Here is a 19814-nt window from a genome sequence, read left to right on the forward strand (position 1 = left end):
CTATTTTTTACATTTTTTTATTCATTTAGAATCGTATGAGCAGTCATTCTTACAGGGATTAAAAAAAGGTCTGTAGAATTTATCCTCGTTTTTTGTGACGTGGTCGTTCGCAGCAGTGTTGAAATGTATATTTTGCCAAGACAGCGCGGTAGCTAATTGTGGTAAGCAGGTGGTTGCTCATAACAGAGCATGTATATAATAAAATCAATCCATGCATTACAACTGTGGTTGGAAATGACAGGTGGTGGCTCATAGCAGAGGTCGCTCATAACAGTTTTTACTGTAACTGAATAAATCAAAGACCATTTCATCTTGATAATCAACATGTTCATAGTTTTACTTCATGTGTCATCTCAGATGTATTAGACAGATGAGTTTTGGGCACATGGCTGATAAGCTTGCAAGTCATCCAAGTCAAAACAACAAGTCCAACTGGAATATCAAACATTACATCTGAAATAACCAGTTCATTATACAAACCTATCCCAACTGTCACCTGTATGTTGCAGTCACCTGGTCACAACATTCTTATTCTCCCAGGGTAAATTTCCTATTTAAAGGTCCTGTGTGTAATGGTCACCTGCCTTCTGCAGTCAGTGGCTAGGTGCTTCCTAACTAACAGTAGTTTCTCCATTCATTAATTGATCACTGTAACATATCAACAGTTGCTGCTCTTAGTATGAAAGTTAAACTTTTGTTTGATGTGCACAGAATTATCTGGATAAAGACATATCATGTGAATTGATGTTTAAACATTTTATATCACACTTGTACTCACTGTACTACAGTCACACTGTCAGTTTAACTCAATGCTATCAATATGTCAGGTTTGAAAACAAGGCAGTTTTTATTGCAACAGGTGAGGGTAAAATCAATTTGCTTGCTGGACAGTAGGAAAAATAGTCATGTTACTGAAATACAAGTCACATTTTGTGCTTGTGTGATGATGACTGGTATCTTCATTTTTTTGCCTGTGAATTAAAACTATTCAGATAATAGTTTCTGAAGCATGAGCAACCATTTCCAAGCCTAACTTATACAAGCTGACCAAGCAAAGAATCAGTCCTCTGTTTCAGTCATATGTAATCTGTCAATCAGTAGCAAAATTAGTGTTTGGTCATGGTGCACAAATCAAACTAAGATTAGTGACTATTTTAAGTCAGTGATGATTTAATTTATAGAATGGAATTTGTGTGTGTATGCATGTGTGTGTGAGAGAGATTTGGAGTTTTAATTTAGCTTTAATAATCTGAGTAATATCGTCATGATGTCTGGAGTGTGGCAGTTTATAGTGATATCTAGCACTGTGGAATCATGCCAAAAACATGTGGCATCTTGTCCCACAAAGTCATATTATCTTGACACCAGGCCAACCAGTCCTAACACCAACCTCTTAATGCTGAGCATCAAGTGAGGCAGCTGCTAGTACCACTTTTATAAGTTTTTGGTATGAATCTGCATACCCAATTTAGTTTGCTGAGCTGGCAAATATTATTCTTCTCTGCTTCTTATCAGTCCATTTCTTCAAAGCCTCTGAAAACGGGAAATGGTCTTTATGACCCCCAATGCATCTGAATAGTTGTCAGTTTATTAACTGTTTCTGATGATAAGAACAGTGTGAAATCTGTTTTGTGAACTAAATCCCCTCTCACAATCTGCTGTTTCTAATGAAAGAACCACTGCAATTTGGACTAATTTAAACAAATTAGGGAACTGGTCTTTATGATATCTGGACATAATTTTCCACAATTTGCGCATGATGTTGCTAGGATATTCGGTTGTAGGATCATATTTGCTGCAAGGCTATATTCATCCAAGGTTACAGCCTTTGAAGAATGTTGGTCAATGAGTCATCTTTCCTGTATTCATAATATACAGCACACAACATCTCTCCCGTTTGGTTCTTTCCTTAACCAGCTGTAGTTAAAATCAACCATGTTTCTTGGAATTTAGGTTCCTTTTCTTTTCTTTATCCCACCATCTGGTTCCATATGTTGCGAACAAGGTGCCAATTATTTCTGTCATTGGTTTCTGCAACATTTTCAGCTCACATTGGAACACGAAAGCCTTCCTCTTGCTCTATAGTATCAACTGTAGCTGATGAGCTTACCATAAAAGATCGGTTATCTTCCATTTTGACATTCATAAAACTTGCTGCTTGTTATTCTCCATACTTCTATTTTGTTTGATCTACCTTAGTATAGCTTGAATGAGATCACCCCCACAACGGAAGACCAAGACTTAATTTGACAAGCTATTATTTTTAATTTTTGTCTTTAAAAGTTTTAAAAAAAATAAAATATTGTATTGGGTACAAAAGTTTGCAGGAACCACAAATAATTTGCATTATGTTTCCCTCATTGGTTTTGCAAAGTTGCAAAACTAATGACCTTAGTTGCAAGAAACCTGCAATCCAGGAGCCTGGCAGCATCTCTGACATATCATGCCATTATTCCCATCCAGAACTGCAAAATCTGGTATGCAATTTGTTATTCATCTCATTTATTCATTGCATAATACTTTTATCTAAAGTTTCATGAACTTTAATAATTACAAAGTATGAAATTAAACATTACTCATTGCAAAGTAAAAGGTCAACAAACATGTTGCTTCCATGGGTCTTTACTAGTAACTGTTAACCCTAGGGAATGAATGGACAAATCTATTTACTCTGATTCAAAAAGTATGTGACACTAGAGCAGGTGCATTGCTGAAACCTAAGGTATTTCTGTAGGGCACATGTGAATCAGTCTAAGAAACAGAAGTTGGGGCAATATCGGCATCACAAGACAACAGTTAAAATGAGGAAACAGAGTTGGACTGCATTTTATAATAACCATATGAAAGTAGAGGATTTCAGAACTTTATATGATGACATATACAGTGATGATGACTTCTTGGTCTTGGAACCGTGTGACATTAGACACAGATATTTATAGGATAAAGCCCATAGCTGCCAACCCCTCAGGCTCGCAATTAGTGAAAACAGGGATAAAAATGTGTGAATTTTTACATCAATTCGTGAAGCGATCTTTGAGACTGGGAACATATGTCGGAACAAATGTTTAGCATGTTCTCCAGCTGATAATTTAAAGGTACATTGTGTTCAACAAGAAAACTCACACACAATGCTTCAGCAATGGTAGCATGCTGGTCTTCCACTGATGGCTTAAAATATTCCAGAGCTAAAATCTGCTGCAATTTCTTAATTTTCCCAATCTCCATGTGCTTTTTGCTACCAATGTGCTTCCTCACATTGTCTCTGCCACCATCCTGAATGCTAAAAGTTGCGGTATACTGTGCAAAAAGCATGATGTATATCGGTGTTTGATGGCTGAATGCATAGCCAATTTTGGGTATATTCCAAACTAAACTTCACTTTTTGTGCAATACATTTCTTTTTCCTTGGTAGTGAAAACATTTTCAAGATGCGATGCCGAACGGTAATTAAATCAGTGTTGGCGACGCATGCGCATAGCAAAATTCCAGTTAGGTCTCAGCTTCTCTCAAAAGTATTTGTAAAACTACTCTTATAGATATAGACTAAAATATGATAAAATGATTGCTCTGGGCCAACGTTATCAATTGGCTATAGTTCTACTAATATCATGAACCACAGTACCGGACCGTTTTGGCAACTGCCGATATCATGACTAGCACTTAACAGAAAATTGGTTATTTTGTTAATGATTTAAAATAATTGAGAATTGGAGAATTCGTTATTTTCTTGCATGCGACGTGAATTCATGAATCGCTGAAAAATTCGTGAAATTCATGCCAAAATCATGAGGGTTGGCAGCTATACTGATGCCAGCATCTCTAGGAGGCTCTCAGTAGTGGAAGCTCTAGTTTTCAGTAGTCCAGAGCAGTTTTCAGTAACGAAAAAAGTTTTCAATTCTGTCATCAGTAGTATAAAAAACCCACTTATCAGCATAAGTTATCAATATAGCAGAAACTGGTTCACTGGTGTAGTCTTTAAGAGCATTAAACTATGGCAGTACTTTTGGTACAGCTGCATGCAAAATCATTGGCCACAACAGAATCAGGAAACATCCTTTTGAAAAGGGGGGTGGCATGATCACTCACTGTTATAGGTATATTATAATCAAACATGTCCATGTCTCTGCATTAGTCACTTTATCTTTGGCTGTTCCAGGCTTAGAAAATCAAAAGGATCATTCGTTGCCACCAACTTAGCCTGCTACAGGTGTTTTGACCTGGTTATATGCCATCCATAATCATCCCTACCTCTATGCCTGATTCTATTTTCCTACCTGTGAAGAAAATGGCAAAGTCATTATTTCCAGTACAGGCTCCTCAATCATGTACTCCAGACAATACTTCCAAAGTGACTTGGAAGAAGATGACATTATTAATAATGATTATTTTTCAGAGCTTAATCAGTTCACAATAGATACCTGACATATACTTCAATCTGGGCTTACATGATATAGTAGCTATAATATCATTGGCCAAAATAACATTTTTTTTTCTTTCTGGCAATCCAGCTTAAACAAAATCTTAGTTCAGCTGGGATGGGCATGGTTGGCATGTATGTTGTATGGACAATACTATGTTTGTTTATATTAAGACATTTAAAACTAGCATGACAAATCAGATCATCTGGACCACCATTTTCATATGTTCAAATTACCATCATAAAATTGTACAAATTTGATTACATAAGGATGTATAAAATGTAACTTGTTATATATTTGAAACTTTATTCCACTCAACAATTAACTTCTATTAATTTTACACTGGTTATGTCTTTTTTTAAATCAATCTACCAGTCTGTCTAGCTAACTATTTGTCTACCAATCTGTCTAGCTAACTATTTTTCCAAAGTGCAATCCTGGCTCACAGATGACACCTTTTACAAATGGATATTAGCTTTCTGCATATCAAGAGGGCTGTGTTTGTGACTTGACAGTCAAATCACCAAATAAGCAAGTATAGATAACAGTTTAAAACTGCAGTTAGCTAACTGGTGTTCACAGCTGAGACTTCCTTGTCTTGTATTTGTGCAACAATGGCAGCAGATATGCTAAAGAGCTGTAAGTAGACTGAAAACCTGCATGAAGTTATCGTACAATCTGAAATCTGACATGGAGAGGTACAACCTTATCACTATATAATATAAAGCTTACTACAAGATTGTGATAATGTCAAAATGTGTAGAATTATTCCAACAGAGCACAAGTCTATATCTACTGACAGATAAGATCCCTCCTCATGTGAGACCCAAATTGTTTCAGTACCTCTTTCGTGTCTATGTTTATTCTGAATGGTTTTTCTTCCTAAAGTTTTCTGTTCAATTCTTTATATTTACATTCTTAAGTATTAATTTTAATTGCCACCATATAGCCATTTTTGTGCTGATGTGCCTTTAACACCAATACATACATATTCTAATGTTACCACAACTGTTTCTGTTAATAACACAAAATTAAACTTAAGGAAAATTTTGTAGGAATGGAACAATTAAAATCTGCAACATTCCCCCCCCCCCCCCAACACTTGAATTTTCCAGCTATTCCTGTACAAAGTTTGCCACCATTTAAGATGTGGAAACTAACCTGTCTAAGTGTCATTTCCTTGCCATCGTTATCCTTGCAAACAATATCATTTGGATGGTTTCGCATCATCTTCTTGATGAATCTCACAAGGTGCTTCTGGTTCATGCAGGACGAAGCATGGACGTGAGTATCCACCTGAAAAGTATTTTTTAAAATTTCAAAAGTGGCTAAATATGTGTGGCAATCCCTCAACTTTCCTCATTCTGAACCAAAACTATTTAACTTAATGAAGAAACTCCTTTCTGTCGAGCCCATCTTTTGATCATTGAAGTAAAAAAAACACTTGACATTAATCTAGGGTTTGAACAGATATATGGGTAGATGTATAGACATAAACACATACAAATGCTGAAGTGCTCACAATGCTGAGCTTCTATCAAGGCAGGCATAAGCAAAATGTAAAAGTGGCAAAATGTCATTTCAAGGTACTAGTTCAAGCCTAGAGCTTACCTATAACACCTAAGACACAAGAGCTAATGTCATAGCCCATTCCAGTGTCATAATTCCATGCTTTTCAAGATGTGTCCCTGACCTTCCAGCAATTTTATTATGAACACCAGTCCTGCTGAAAATGACCATGATACTCTTGGTAAGTATGAGAGAGACTGACCTGCTTCATCCCAGTGCTGCCACCAAATACAAAAAAAAAAGATGGAATAGATGGAATAATATTCTACAACAGGATCAGGCCTTAACATCATAAAATTCTAAGCTTGAATCTGACATGGAATTTCTTCTCTCAGACAATCAAGAGTGATTAGACAAAGGTACAGTCCTTTGTAATTGGTTTAAAAAATTGTCCAGCTAAAACTCTGACTTAACAGTAGATCCCCAGTTCAGGACTTGAACCCAGCCTCAAAATGGATACTACAATACCTAAGCTACCAAAGCTATCATCACAAGGTAGTCACAAGATTATATACCATAAACAACTGCATATGAGTCCAACTGAAAACTGCACAGATCCAGATCTGCCAATGCATAATGCGCTGGCAGACCTGGGTTTTTACACTTTGTCGGGAGTAACCAGTAGAACTTCCGAAGTCATCACGGTTACAAATGATTAAATGAAGGCTAGTGGACATACATAGCAATATTGAAATGCATATATTCCCTACAAACCATTGTATACAACATTTGGTCACTCATGACAGTACATTTGTATAATAAATATCAATCTTTACACGTTGATTATGACCATAATGACAGGTGTTTGCTCATAGCAGAGGCAGGTTTTACTATACCAAGCTCCATACCCATAACAAATCTGTTTTACAATCAACTGAGTCCTTTCAAACTCACTGAGCAAAAACCAGATTGAAGATGTTGGAGACATATGGATTGATAGCTGAATCAACATATAAACTCTATAGCGCTTCAACAAAATATTGCAGCATAAATAAAGAAAACATTTAAGAAAGCATAGATACCTTTCTGATGTTGTAGAAATCCCTGTGGGGAACCTCCCTCTGGGCTGCCGACTCCTTAAGCTCGTTCAGAAGAACATGGAGCTGGAACCGGGCAGACAGGTAACTGAGACGGCGGTAGCTGAAAGACTTCCTAAAAGTACATAGAGGATATCTCTGTTTTTGACTAGTTATATGTAAATATTTCACTATATATGACTGAGATGACAGTTAAAATCACTGCTTAAACAATTTTATTACTATATATAATCAAGTTTTTCTTAAAAATGTGTACCATTTTGTCGTTAAGTGTAACAGGTACAAGATACTGTATTGATGACTCAGAATAGTGAAAAGCATCAGATCATGTGAGTTCACACTCTGAAATTTGCACAATTCATGTGGAAAGCTAATTTTAAAAGACCTAATATATATACTTGAAGCCCACATTTTGTTGTTTGTGGGTTCAATTTTAAGCACAGAGAATCAACAGTCTTGATGCAACTTCATATCTGCCATATTCCCAGACAGAATTGGGGTTTTTCTTTTGAGATTCAAGACAGGTGTTTTAAGGTTCCAAAGACAGTCAGTGCACATCAGCAAAACAGCTACATTGTCCAACTGAGAATAAGCTATTGTTTCACATAAGCCTTCAGAAAATGACTAAAAATTAAAATCTGAGTAAAAGAAAATAAGTTTTCTTCAAAGCATTTGATACAATTACCAAAATGATGTTTCGCAGACTTAGTATTGTCCAATATAATCACCATACACATATACATATGTACAAACACTCAAATAATCACATACCGACATTAAATAAAAACATATCCACAAGTTTCTGTCTTTAAAATCCATTGGATGGCAAAATACAGGAATGCACTCATTATTGACTGGATGGTATTACTAACACTTGTCAATAAAAATCACACTAGAGAATTATGATCCACACTGGAGGATTTCCAATGTTTTGATGCTCGCCTCATTGTTAAAAAATAAGAAGGAACAGTCCTACCACTATATACAGCAATTAATTACATTTGCAGATTTTCAATGAGCATCAGAATGCAGAATTATGATCTTGGAGGATTTGTGGAGTTCGAAGGCAGCCTTAATGTTGACAATATAACTCTTTCTCGTTATAACTTGATAGTGGAAGGGGTGACCATAACCACCGACTATATTATGTACCAAGTGTCAAAGTGAGGACTGTGTAACCACAGAATAGCGATATACTGAGAATAGTGTAATATACTGAACACTGGTATAGCAGGAACTATCAAAATTTGTAACATAAAAGTGTTCTGAAAAGGAAATAAAAATAACACTAAACTTAATTATGTCTTTTTTCAACCCAAATTGTTATACATTGGTATGATTCAGGTCACTGGATCCATTGTGGTACATTATATCTGGAATCATGTCATAATGAAAAGCATCATAACCAGAGAGAGTTGTAAAGAATTGATCTTTGCAACTGTAAAAACACCCTTATCCCCAAACTTTTAAATAAAAAATTTCAGTCCAATTCTGATATTTTTACAAATTTAATTCAGAAAATAATAAATATTTAATTCAAGGTAGCTCTTCTTTAAAAGTTGCATTATGATACTACCCAAATATCATCTTCTTGATAAATTAGCATAACTGCTGCAAATTTTGGAGGGCATTCGACCAATGAGAAACAGGCCTCAAAATTTTTTAAAAATTGGTACCCAATCCTGGAGGACAAAATACCATAATATGACTATAGTTTCTTCATATTTTCCAGAAAAAGTTACTAGTCCCAAGTCACCCATGTATCACTCAGTTGGATGTACATACAAATGGATTTTTCAGCTCTGAAAAAGTATGTTAAAAAGGAACCATGCCAACACATGCTAGTAGCAGTCTCTATCCCAAATAAACAAAATGTAGTGTATAATAATAATAAATTTACTACCTGCCGATTTATAAAATATTGAAAACCACTCTCTGTGCAATAACATTAATTCCAGGAGAATAAGAATCTTGATATGAACAAATCCCTCAAAATTTGGTTGTTATGTTGAGGCCACCTACCAGTAGGTCTCCACTGGGGTCCTGGGCGCAATTCTTCTATTAGGTGCCTAAATAGGCACTGTACACTGTACAAAAATGATTTTCAGCAATTTCAAACCTTGTATTGTCCTCATATTATTATGGAATTATACAACAGCAGAATGCAAAATCAGGCAGATGATTGTTTATTATACTTCACAGACCCTTAAAAGAGGCAATTTGACAAGAGGCAATTTGACAAGAGGCAATGTGACAAAATAAAGACCATAGAAGTTCATCCCATTCTGAACATTTAACCCATTAAATGGAATTCTATGCATGTTCATAAGATCACTGAAAAATTGTACTAATGTTTTTGACTGTCATTTCTCTAAGATCCACACATCTGTACTCACATCTGTACTGGATACTCTATCAAACATATGTACCAACTGTTTGATACACTTTTATCTGATTTATTTGGGTCTGCTGGCTTACATTCAACAAGCGAATCAAAAGAAACATGTAACAACTACAATAAAAGGTTCTGAAGAATGTTTTTTTGAATTCTTGGTGCGATATGTAAAAGATCCAAACCCTCTGCCACCATAGCCGATATGGTTGTCACATGAGGGAAATATGCTTTGCCTGAAAAGTCCACTTCCTGAAAGAAGTCTGATATACAAATTCTTTTTTTTCACTGAGCACAATCTTCCAATTTTTCTTGAAACAGATCTATACAAATTTATTTTTCACAGCACTGTGTAGTTTACGAATTTTGTTATCATCTATTTGTAAAAGAAAGCACCATTGATGTCTCAACTGCAAATCCACCTCTTGTCCCACTTAACACTAGCACTGCATTTTAATAATAACATACAGGATTTCGAAAACACAGATTTTTATTTTGCAAGTGTCAGAATGAAGTTGTTGTTGTTGTTATAGGGTTTAATGCCATTTTTTCAATACAAGATAGGCTATACATGGCGGCCAGTATTAATGGTGGAGGAAGAACCCGAGTAAACCCCGGAAAGAAGCATCGAGCCACAAGAAGCTACCAACAAGCATTCTCACATACCCACACTGGTTGAGCCCAAGACTTGAACCCATGCAGACAGAGGTGAGATGGCAGTGATCCGTAATGGTTAGCTCTTTAGACCATTTGGCCACTCGGGGCCCCCATGATGAACTTGTAATAATTAGATTGGTTGTATGCCATAAACCTCACTCAGGTAAAATATACAGTTGTATGCCATAAAACTTACTCAAGTAAAATATATGATTGTGTGCCATAAACTACACTCAGGTAAAATATATGGTTGTATCCCATAAACCTCACTCAGGTAAAACATACGGCTGTATGCTGTAGACCTCACCCACGTAAAACATGGTTGTTTGTCATAAACCTCACCCACATAAAACATACGCCTGGATTCCATAAACCTCACTCAGGTAAAACATATAGCTGTATTCCATAAACCTCACTCAGGTAAAATATAATGTCTCTAATCATGCACTGGTCCATATGCAACCCTTTAATGAGTTGCACAGTTAGGTAAAATTTTATCCCTTTTGCTGGCATTATAACATTTTCACACCGTATCAGGGGACAACCAAATCTTGTTCAAAGGTCACAAAACAAAGGGTTAATCTATTCTCCCAATCCAAAATTTTCTTCTCAAATTTACACCCATTTACTAACCTATCTGACCAAAATAAATGTGGAAATCTGCAAAACCATGGATGATTCTCATGGTGTAATTATGATCTTTAAGATATAGGTTTCTAACAAGACTGAATTACAAACTTTTATCTGTCAAATTGTCTGATATTTGGTGTATTGTCAGGAATGGAGTAGATCTAACACACAAACAATCGTCAGCCATGATAATAATAACAATAATAATAATAATAATAATAATAATGAGGACTTTGTATAGCGCCTAATCTTTAGAAACTCTAAGCACTTTACAACATTAGACAACACCTATAACATAAAAAAACATATGATATGATTACAAAAACAAACACCATGAAATTAGAAAACATTAAAAAGAAACATGCTGAGAATATTTAAGGTAGGAAACATTACTGTCTTTAAGTTTGTTCTTGCAGTCGAAATAAGTGAGTTCTGAGCGCCCTCTTGAATCATGTGATCACTGTGTCTTTCTGTCTAAGTTCAGTGGGCAATTCATTCCACGTTGCTGGTCCCTGGTATGCAAAAGAATGCTGTCCATATGACTTTGTTTTTATAGTGCGAATAATGACTATACGATTGTCAGAAGAGGAGCGTAAGTATCTTGCTGGTGTGTACACATGGATGAGGTCGGATAGGTATGTTGGACTAGAGTCCATCAGTGAAACGTAGCACAAAGAACAAATTTTGTGTTCAATTCTGGATCAAATGGATAGCCAGTGTAGGGTACAGATCAGCAGGGAGGTGTGCTCTGATTGTGGTACTCCAAGCAGCTGTGTTTTGAAGTTTTTGGAGTAGATATTGAGATGAACCAGACAGAACTGAGTTACAAAAGTCCAGTCAGTCCACGTTGCTGGGCCCTGGTATGCAAAAGAACGCTGTCCATATAACTTTGTTTTCATAGTGTGAATAACGAGTAAATGATTGTCAGAAGAGGAGCGTAAGTATCTTGCTGGTGTGTACACATGGGTGAGGTCGGATAGGTATGTTGGACTAGAGTCCGACAGTGAAACATAACACATAGAACAAATTTTGTGTTTGATTCTGGATCGAATGGATAGCCAGTATAGGGTACAGAGCAGCGGGGAGGTGTGCTCTGATCGTGGTACTCTAAGTATGATCCGAACAGCTGTGTGTTGAACTTTCTGAAGTTTCTGGCACAGATATTGAGATGAACCAGACAGAATTGAGTTACAATAGCCCAGTCTTGAAAGTACTAATGAACACACAAGTGTTTTAATGGCATCAACTGAAAGATATTTGCGAATTAAACTGATGCATCTCAGCTCAAGATATGTTCATGACATGTTGGTGCAATGTGAGAGTAATGTCCAGAGTAACACCCAGGTTTCGTACTGATTGTGTGAATTTAATGTTGGTGTTGCTAATATTTATTGTTTGAGGTAAAGGATGTGAATGAGAAAGTCTTTGTGTTGTGATCAGAATGGCCTCAGTTTTATCATCATTCATCTGCAGCTTGTTACATGTCATCCATGATTTCACATCAGAAATGCACCTCTCTACACCTTGGATGGTAGCATCAACTTCAGTTGGGTGGCTAGATTTGTATGTTTCAGTGTACTCAGCGTACAATTGGTGAGACACTGGATGATGATCTATGACAAGTGAGAGCGAATGAGTGTACAGAATTAAGAGAACAGATCCAAGAACAGACCCCTGTGGAACACCACAACATAGATCAACTGGGCTGAAGTGTATTCCATTTGCAGATACAATTTGTGTCTTGTTGACCAAATAGGACTTTAACCACAGTAAGGCTGTATCATGAATGCCAAATACATGCTGGAGACGGTGAAGTAATATATTATGGTCTATTGTGTCAAATGCTGCAGACAAATCAAGGAGGGTGAGGACTGTAATCTTTCCGCTATCCAACGCAGAATGCCATTACTTACTTTTAGAAGAGTAGCTTCAGTACTGTGGCAAGGGCTATATGCAGACTGTACATTGCTAAAAAGACTGTTTGAATTTAGATGAGATACAAGCTGGGATAGAACAATCTTTTCTAAGACTTCTGATATGAATGGGAGATTTCAAACTGGGCCATTTAAGACCTGAATTTGTTTTAATGAAGTACATTACAGTGGAGTTCCCCTGTATAATACAAATGTATCAAAAATATACATAACCGACTTACAATGGTCCATCACTTATTAAGGCATACATCATATTCTGGTCAGCAAGGAAGGTATCCAAATCAATGTAAGGCCAGTCAAAAGGCTTGTCATTCTCCAAAAATTCCTTATTCTTGTATACATAGACAATTCCATGTTTCATGCGGAGATGACACCCGACACTATCGGGAAATTCACACTGAAATGGATCCCCTTTGACCTCAGGTGGGTTGATGGGATGGTCTGAAAATTAAGAATAATATTAAAAATATTCATCATCAAATTGACAAAGAAAATCACACTTATATGTTCTTATTTGTAATTTTAGTGATAACATATTATAACCTGCCTTAAAAAAGTCTAAAAAAGGATTTAATGTGATTCTTTGAAGCTACTTTTGATGTTACAAACTCATCACATGTAGAACCACCATTCATGTGGTATACACATATTTATCTGAAACTTTAAGTTTTTAAAAATATTAAATCAAATTTTTTATATACTTCTTTTCAAACAGAAACAAATAAAATAGGTCTATACAGTTATTTCCATAAAATTAATATAATCCATGAAATATGACACAAAAGTACATTAACATCAATTTAAAAAGTATGAAAATTATCTAGACATAATTGTGTATCTTGAAGTGGATTGTTGCTTTTTATACAAATGGAATTAAATGTAACAATAAAGATGTACAGATCAACAAGCAACACGTTAGAGTTCTGATAATAATGGAGGAAAGGGAATAGCAGTTAGGCCATGTGGTGTAATTAATTACACAACACAAATGACAGAAAATCATACACACTCAGGCATGACATTGAGTTCAAACACATCTCTCTGATCATATATCAAATCTCATTAAGGATAATGTTAGCAAATTTTTAAAAAAATTGATCTGTTTACACGGTATTAGTCCAAAATATTTAAATCACATAAAATTGAAAACATGCAGATATGTACATGAAGCGCCTGGTCTAGGCTGCCTGTTTTTTGTTGTTGCAATCTTCGAATCAAGTACACCTGTAGTATATAGTTCCTCTTCTCCTGTTGTGTACAGGTGTAAATCATTTGTTACATTTTCCCATAATTTTAAGGATTTTTATCATGTTTTGTTAATGCTACCCTTCACCATGACATCAAAGCATAAGAACGATAGTAAAATCCAACTTATGTAAAAACCAACCAACGTGACATAGTGGTCCCAGGAACATACTCCTTAGGGTACACCCCTCAGGGAGCTGCTGTAATGAAAGTTACTGGAAAATACACCCTCCTCAATTGCCTATAAATTAACATGTGAACAAGTATTTAAAAATTCTACATTTTGCACAGGTTGAAGACTGGAGACTTCTCTGACAAAATGTTGAGATTATATCTTTGTTCTGTAACAGAAAATCCTTTGAAGCTGATTTATGATAAGTCACAAATTGCTAGAGATTTCAAAAATGCTTGTATACTGTTCATTGATTTTTATCATTTTCTTTCACTGGACTGCTAAATTTGTGATGATTAGAAGTATACAAGGTTTTTCTTTTCATTATTTAATACGAAAGAAGTTGCAACAATATTTATCCAGTCTATCCCTGACTTCACAATGCTATGATAAACCTTGGTAAAAAGTGATATAATATCAACGACTTAATTCTATAATGCTCATGTTTTTCGTATCTGTACAGTAAGCATGATTTTAAAAAAAATTCAACTATGTTAAACAGTGGAATAATTAGTAATAAGATAAAAGTTCCCATCACATAATGCATGGTTGATCCGAGTCAGTACTCTCTGCAGCTGAATTTGAACCCGAGAAATACGGTAATCCTCTACAATATTTACAACCCTGCTGTGTATAGTATAATAAAATAGAAAACTGTATTCTTAATTAAAAGTCTGCACCAAAAAAACTGCATGGTATTACTTCACAGTGCTGCCTCTTTACAATGCCATTCATTTAAGCCGTACAAGTGACCAGCAACTCAAGTGAGGGACCCTTATACTGGGGTAGTCCAACAAAGCTGATTCAAAGTGCATAAGAGCACTGTAACATTATGAAGTGAATGAATGCAAAGTTACTATCATGATACCTTTGCATGCATAACTGCAGGAATCAGGAAAGAAAACAAGGAACAATGTTGTGTAATTTTATATAACAAAATTCAAAAGACAGAAAGAAAGAGTAAGTAAAGAAAGAACAGTAAAAATGAGGAGGTTCACAAATTCTATACAAATGTTCAGTAAGTTCCATAAAATGTTTGTATCGAGTATCCAGTTTCAAAAACAATAAAGTGTCCACAATTCCTGGTGCAACTTTCAATCTTAGTCAGTGGGCCCAAAACTGGAGTGATTAACTCGATGCAGGTTCATGCAGAAGAGAAAGTTAATTCTTATTATCCATGAATACTCAACGGGAACGACGAAGGAGGGTATCCAAAAGTGCATTCTTTAGTGTAATACACAGGCACACAAAAAAACAAATCACATGGTCAACCATGAATTCTGTTGGTTTCATATCCACGTAACTAATGTTTAGTCTCTTATAAAATGTCTACATGAAAGCATAGTATAGTTACCAATTTTCACTATCCACCATCTAAAGAGCACCTCACTCTGCCTGAAATTCCCACCTAAAAATGACCACTGCAATTGCTAGCTGCTTGTTATTGCACATGCATTCTAAATAAAAATAAATTTGTGGAAAAGTAAAATGGATTTTTAGGTTAGGGATATCAGTATGGAGATTGATTAAATACATTTAACAGACTGAATACGAACACATTAAGTGTTTAATGATGTGAAATCACACTATAATTGGTTGTCATTTAGACAGAAACAAAAATTAACTGAAATAATTCAAGCAACAATAATAAAACAAAATTTCAATCTGATGGGATTTGTGAGGGACCTTATTCAGAGGGACCACTGTGTATTCAACAATGTCCAAAGACTCATGAGTCATTTTGTATGTGATTATATTGTAATATTTTCTTGCACAAAAGATTTCTACAATTGTTTGTGAGGGAACTTGAGTGCCTATAACTGGTGGTGGAGGTGGGGGTGAGGTGTGTGATGTCTTATATATATATTTTTTTAAGGTGGGGGGCAGTTAATTTTCCATGTGGGGAAAATAAAATGTTGCCCAATTACACATTATGCTTAAGTCTGCATTTAAACAAATCCTGAACTCTGCACACACAACAAGTACACATATACATTCATGCATCTTCTTCTAACAAGAATATTTGCAAATTATTTTGCTTACAAAGTTATCCTAAATAATGCTGAACATATCCAGAATGCAATGACTGATATTACTACATTAACAAGAAGTGAACAAATATTTTTGAGAAAGGCTAAACTTAGCACAAATTTTAAAATATGGCCCAAATTTTTCCCAAGTAACTATTTTATGCAAGAAAACTAGGCAACACTTCCAATTTAAGATCAATTACAGCTAACAATCTTTCCAATCCAAAACCAAGAATGGTATTTAATATCATGAGCCACTAAATTTAGAACACAGCCTCACATGAAATTAGAAAAAGTGCAAATATAAATCAAATTCACTGGCTGAAAAAGGTACCTGCTTGATTTGACAAATTCATTTCAAATTTCAAAGTAGAAATTTTCAAACAGTCCAGTTGGCCACCAATTTGTATACTGTACATACCTAAATGTATCAAGTTCTTATAACATTTTCTGTTTACTAAAGTCATATTTAAATTTACCTAATTATAACTTCTGCATGCCATTTTTTTTCAATATGGTCCTGTGTATAGTTTTTCTCCAGGAGAAAAAATTAACAACTGTATGTGTTCTGAAGTGTGTGTGTGCAACTATGTAGTAAGTATGCTGATAATACAACTGTGATTCTATCTTTAAAGAAAGTAATGCCATCTTATGTAATTATTATTATTAATGTTAATATTAACATTATTATTATTCTACAATATACAGATCACATAAATACATAATATTTATTGACCTTGATTTGAGTGAATATGAAGTTTTATGGACCAGTAAATTTTATGATGACTGATGCAATCCTGACTTGATAGAATAGTGAAAGAATCTTTTAGTACCACAGTGCCTAACAAGTCATCATGGCATGACATAATGGTCAATGACATCACAACAGTGCAACATGATAATTTATTGCAAATCATGATATTGTTTCATTTGATTAATAAAATCTTGCACAGGAATCATGTAATAAGGTCAAAATTATGTGTTTCGAGCTTTATGTATTTCTTTACTCTGTAATCAAAGTAATCTCATAGTAATTTATTCATGCATGGACTAGATGCCCATATCACTAATGTCTGTGATTGAAACATTCTTGTTAACTGTTCTTTCAACAAATGTTTTAATGTGGGCATCATTCTGCGTCATACCTGGAAATTACCTGCTGACCTATACATAAATGTAACAAGAAATGCAATGACCCCAAAAAAATCCCTTCCCATTTGTCTCACCATTAGCAACACATGATAAAGGATCTGCATGACTGAAAATTGCTTTAGTTCACAAAAGAAGAAAAAAACTACTCTTAAAAAGTGCTGGGTGTAAATATTAGTCAATTTAGCAAGAAATGCATCAAATTCTTAGCAAGTGACAATTATTTCATGAAAGCAAAAGTAGGTTTCTTGAAAGCGTTAACAGCACCACACTATACAATTCAGGAGTAACTTACTATAGTAGTCATCCACTGAAATGCAAATTGAAATTTATTACATCATTTCAATCTGTAACATTCGGATGGGGTGATACAATGGGAGGCAAACCGGTTTATAAATACTTGCAATCAGATGGGGATGAAAATTAATGAAAAGGAAAGGAAAAGAACAACCAGATTTGCAGATTCCTGTACAGAGATATATTTGTATTGGGTTTATATTAGAAGACTTGCTTGTGAAAATCTAATGACATGTACACATACACTAATTTAAAGATAAGAGTCAAAAAATAATTTCATCTTAAAATTTGAAGTAGAATTACCAATGAACAAATCTATATGAAAAAGTGCACACAAATCATCATCATCATCATCAAACAAACTGATCAAAATTAGATCTCCACAGTGGTACACTGAGACCTACAGACACTGACCTTTGTATTTCCCAGTGCACTCATTTTTAGTAGTCTATCTGATAAAGCATTGCAAATTCTTGTTAGGAGAGTTATCATTAATAATGATATATTCCGAATGATGTGTGTCACTTTCAGACATTCTAAAATTGCAATTTGACTAGTGAACCACAAGGTCAACAAAGCATGATCACTTATTAGTGTCCATCAGATCCCCACATACTACTGGAAAGATCTGATTTCAAACAGATTGCATCATTCATCATCAACACTGTACCAAACAGTATACTTGTGCTTATTTATGATTATTTTTACCTTTCTTAGCCAAATTTAAAAACACTCACTGCAGCTGTTCAAAAAACTTGTAAATTACAATGTGTACTGAAATTATGTGCAAATAATCCATAAAAATATATTGTAGACATAGATACATCCCTAGTAAGACACGAGTAAATAACCCCATGACCTTTGAAACACCCATTCTCTGCTAATATGTGACAGATCTAATAATACATGCAAGGAAATAGAAAAGTCCACTTCTTCGAGTTCTTGACAATTTATCCTGAAAAACAAGACAATTCAATGTGTCCTTGAGATTTAATGCCTTGATCCATCATACCCAGAGATGCACCATTTTATACACTGGTGAACATGGTTAAAAGGCACATGCCTATCCATAGACAAATGACGCAAGATCCCCCACCACACCCCTTTAGAATAAACTAACAATTGTGACCTTGACCTTCATCTTTTTTTTTTAAACCTGCACACCATTAGTGACATCCATATCCTGTGGTTTACATTCTTTGTTTTCCATATGTCAACATATCCATGCTAATAACATATTATGTCCAGATCCAAAAAGCTGAACCACTGATTACCAACCTGAAGTGTAAAACAGTAATCTTATCCTTTGAGCTCCTTTGCCATTGATCTCAAAGGATATAATCCCCACCCCCAATGCATGTCGGGCAAAGTCTGATGAAGGTCCCTGATAAAAATTGGAGCAATTGTCCTTCAAAAGAAACTTGAACCAGATGGCTGGATGGACAATGGAAATGATGTGCCATCTTTTGTGATATCTGTCACAAGTGAGACAAAACGTTATCATATTAAGAAAAACCTGGTAGATACTGACCAATAAAAAACTCTTCTTAAGAAGTACATATCTGCACAACACTGAAAGAAATATTAATTTTCATGAGCATTCTCTTTTTTGAACAAGGTTTGGATATTTTTACTCTGCTATTCAAGGTGAGAAAAGTGCAACACTGAAGTGATGGAACAGTGACATGGTAGATAACTAATTTTTTAAGACTCGAAGATGACTATACTCTGTGATAATTTGTTTTACCTTTAGCAATGCTACAAACTGTCACAAACTAGATCTTTCTTTGAGGGAGAGTAGAAATACACGTATAATATTTAAAAAATAAAAGGTATCTGAGATAACTTGTTTACTAATATCTTCAAAGTATACTGAAAGAAAATGTTGGTCATTCCAGGAGATGAGACAAGACATTAAAAAGTTAAACGTTTTAAAGCATTCTCTCTAAAATGGAAACAGTGCTGATACATAAGTGAACTCTGATACATATTTTAACATTTTCAGGGCATTAGTTACAAAATATGTTTTAAAATTTATTATCATTTTCCATCTTGTGAAGTACATTCACATCGTGGGAGTAATCCTCATTGAATAACCATTAAGTCACAGCCACTACATGACTTCTTAGTATAGACAGAAGTGTGTTTCATTCAAGGCAATCAAGATGTTACCACAATGGATCACATGCAAAGCATGTTTTTCACATTCAGCATTACATGTGTATGCACACTATCAAAAAAAATGTTGAGACTGCCCTACTAGTGCAATTTTGGAAGAACTTAT

General features: G+C 35.0%; 1 protein-coding gene across 10 annotated transcripts in view; it reads right to left on the bottom strand.

Moving 5' to 3' along the window:
• The window catches only part of LOC149794237 (AMP deaminase 2-like), a 126584-nt gene that overhangs the window by 49641 nt on the left and 57129 nt on the right, over nucleotides 1-19814 (bottom strand). For 9 of the 10 annotated variants that reach the window (XM_089968365.1, XM_089968364.1, XM_089968362.1 and 6 more), the window contains 4 exons: nucleotides 17529-17543; nucleotides 12859-13078; nucleotides 7010-7139; nucleotides 5580-5714 (listed from right to left, as the gene is read on the bottom strand). In XM_089968365.1, coding sequence (XP_089824491.1) covers nucleotides 5580-5714; nucleotides 7010-7139; nucleotides 12859-13078; nucleotides 17529-17543 — 500 coding nt within the window. The remainder of the gene's footprint in view (nucleotides 1-5579; nucleotides 5715-7009; nucleotides 7140-12858; nucleotides 13079-17528; nucleotides 17544-19814) is intronic. The other variant, XM_089968358.1, reaches the window with a different exon arrangement.

The sequence above is a fragment of the Sinohyriopsis cumingii genome, chromosome 8 (genome assembly GCF_028554795.1).
Source record: "Sinohyriopsis cumingii isolate HCF-2022 chromosome 8, ASM2855479v2, whole genome shotgun sequence".
Classification (NCBI taxonomy): Eukaryota; Metazoa; Mollusca; class Bivalvia; order Unionida; family Unionidae; genus Sinohyriopsis; species Sinohyriopsis cumingii.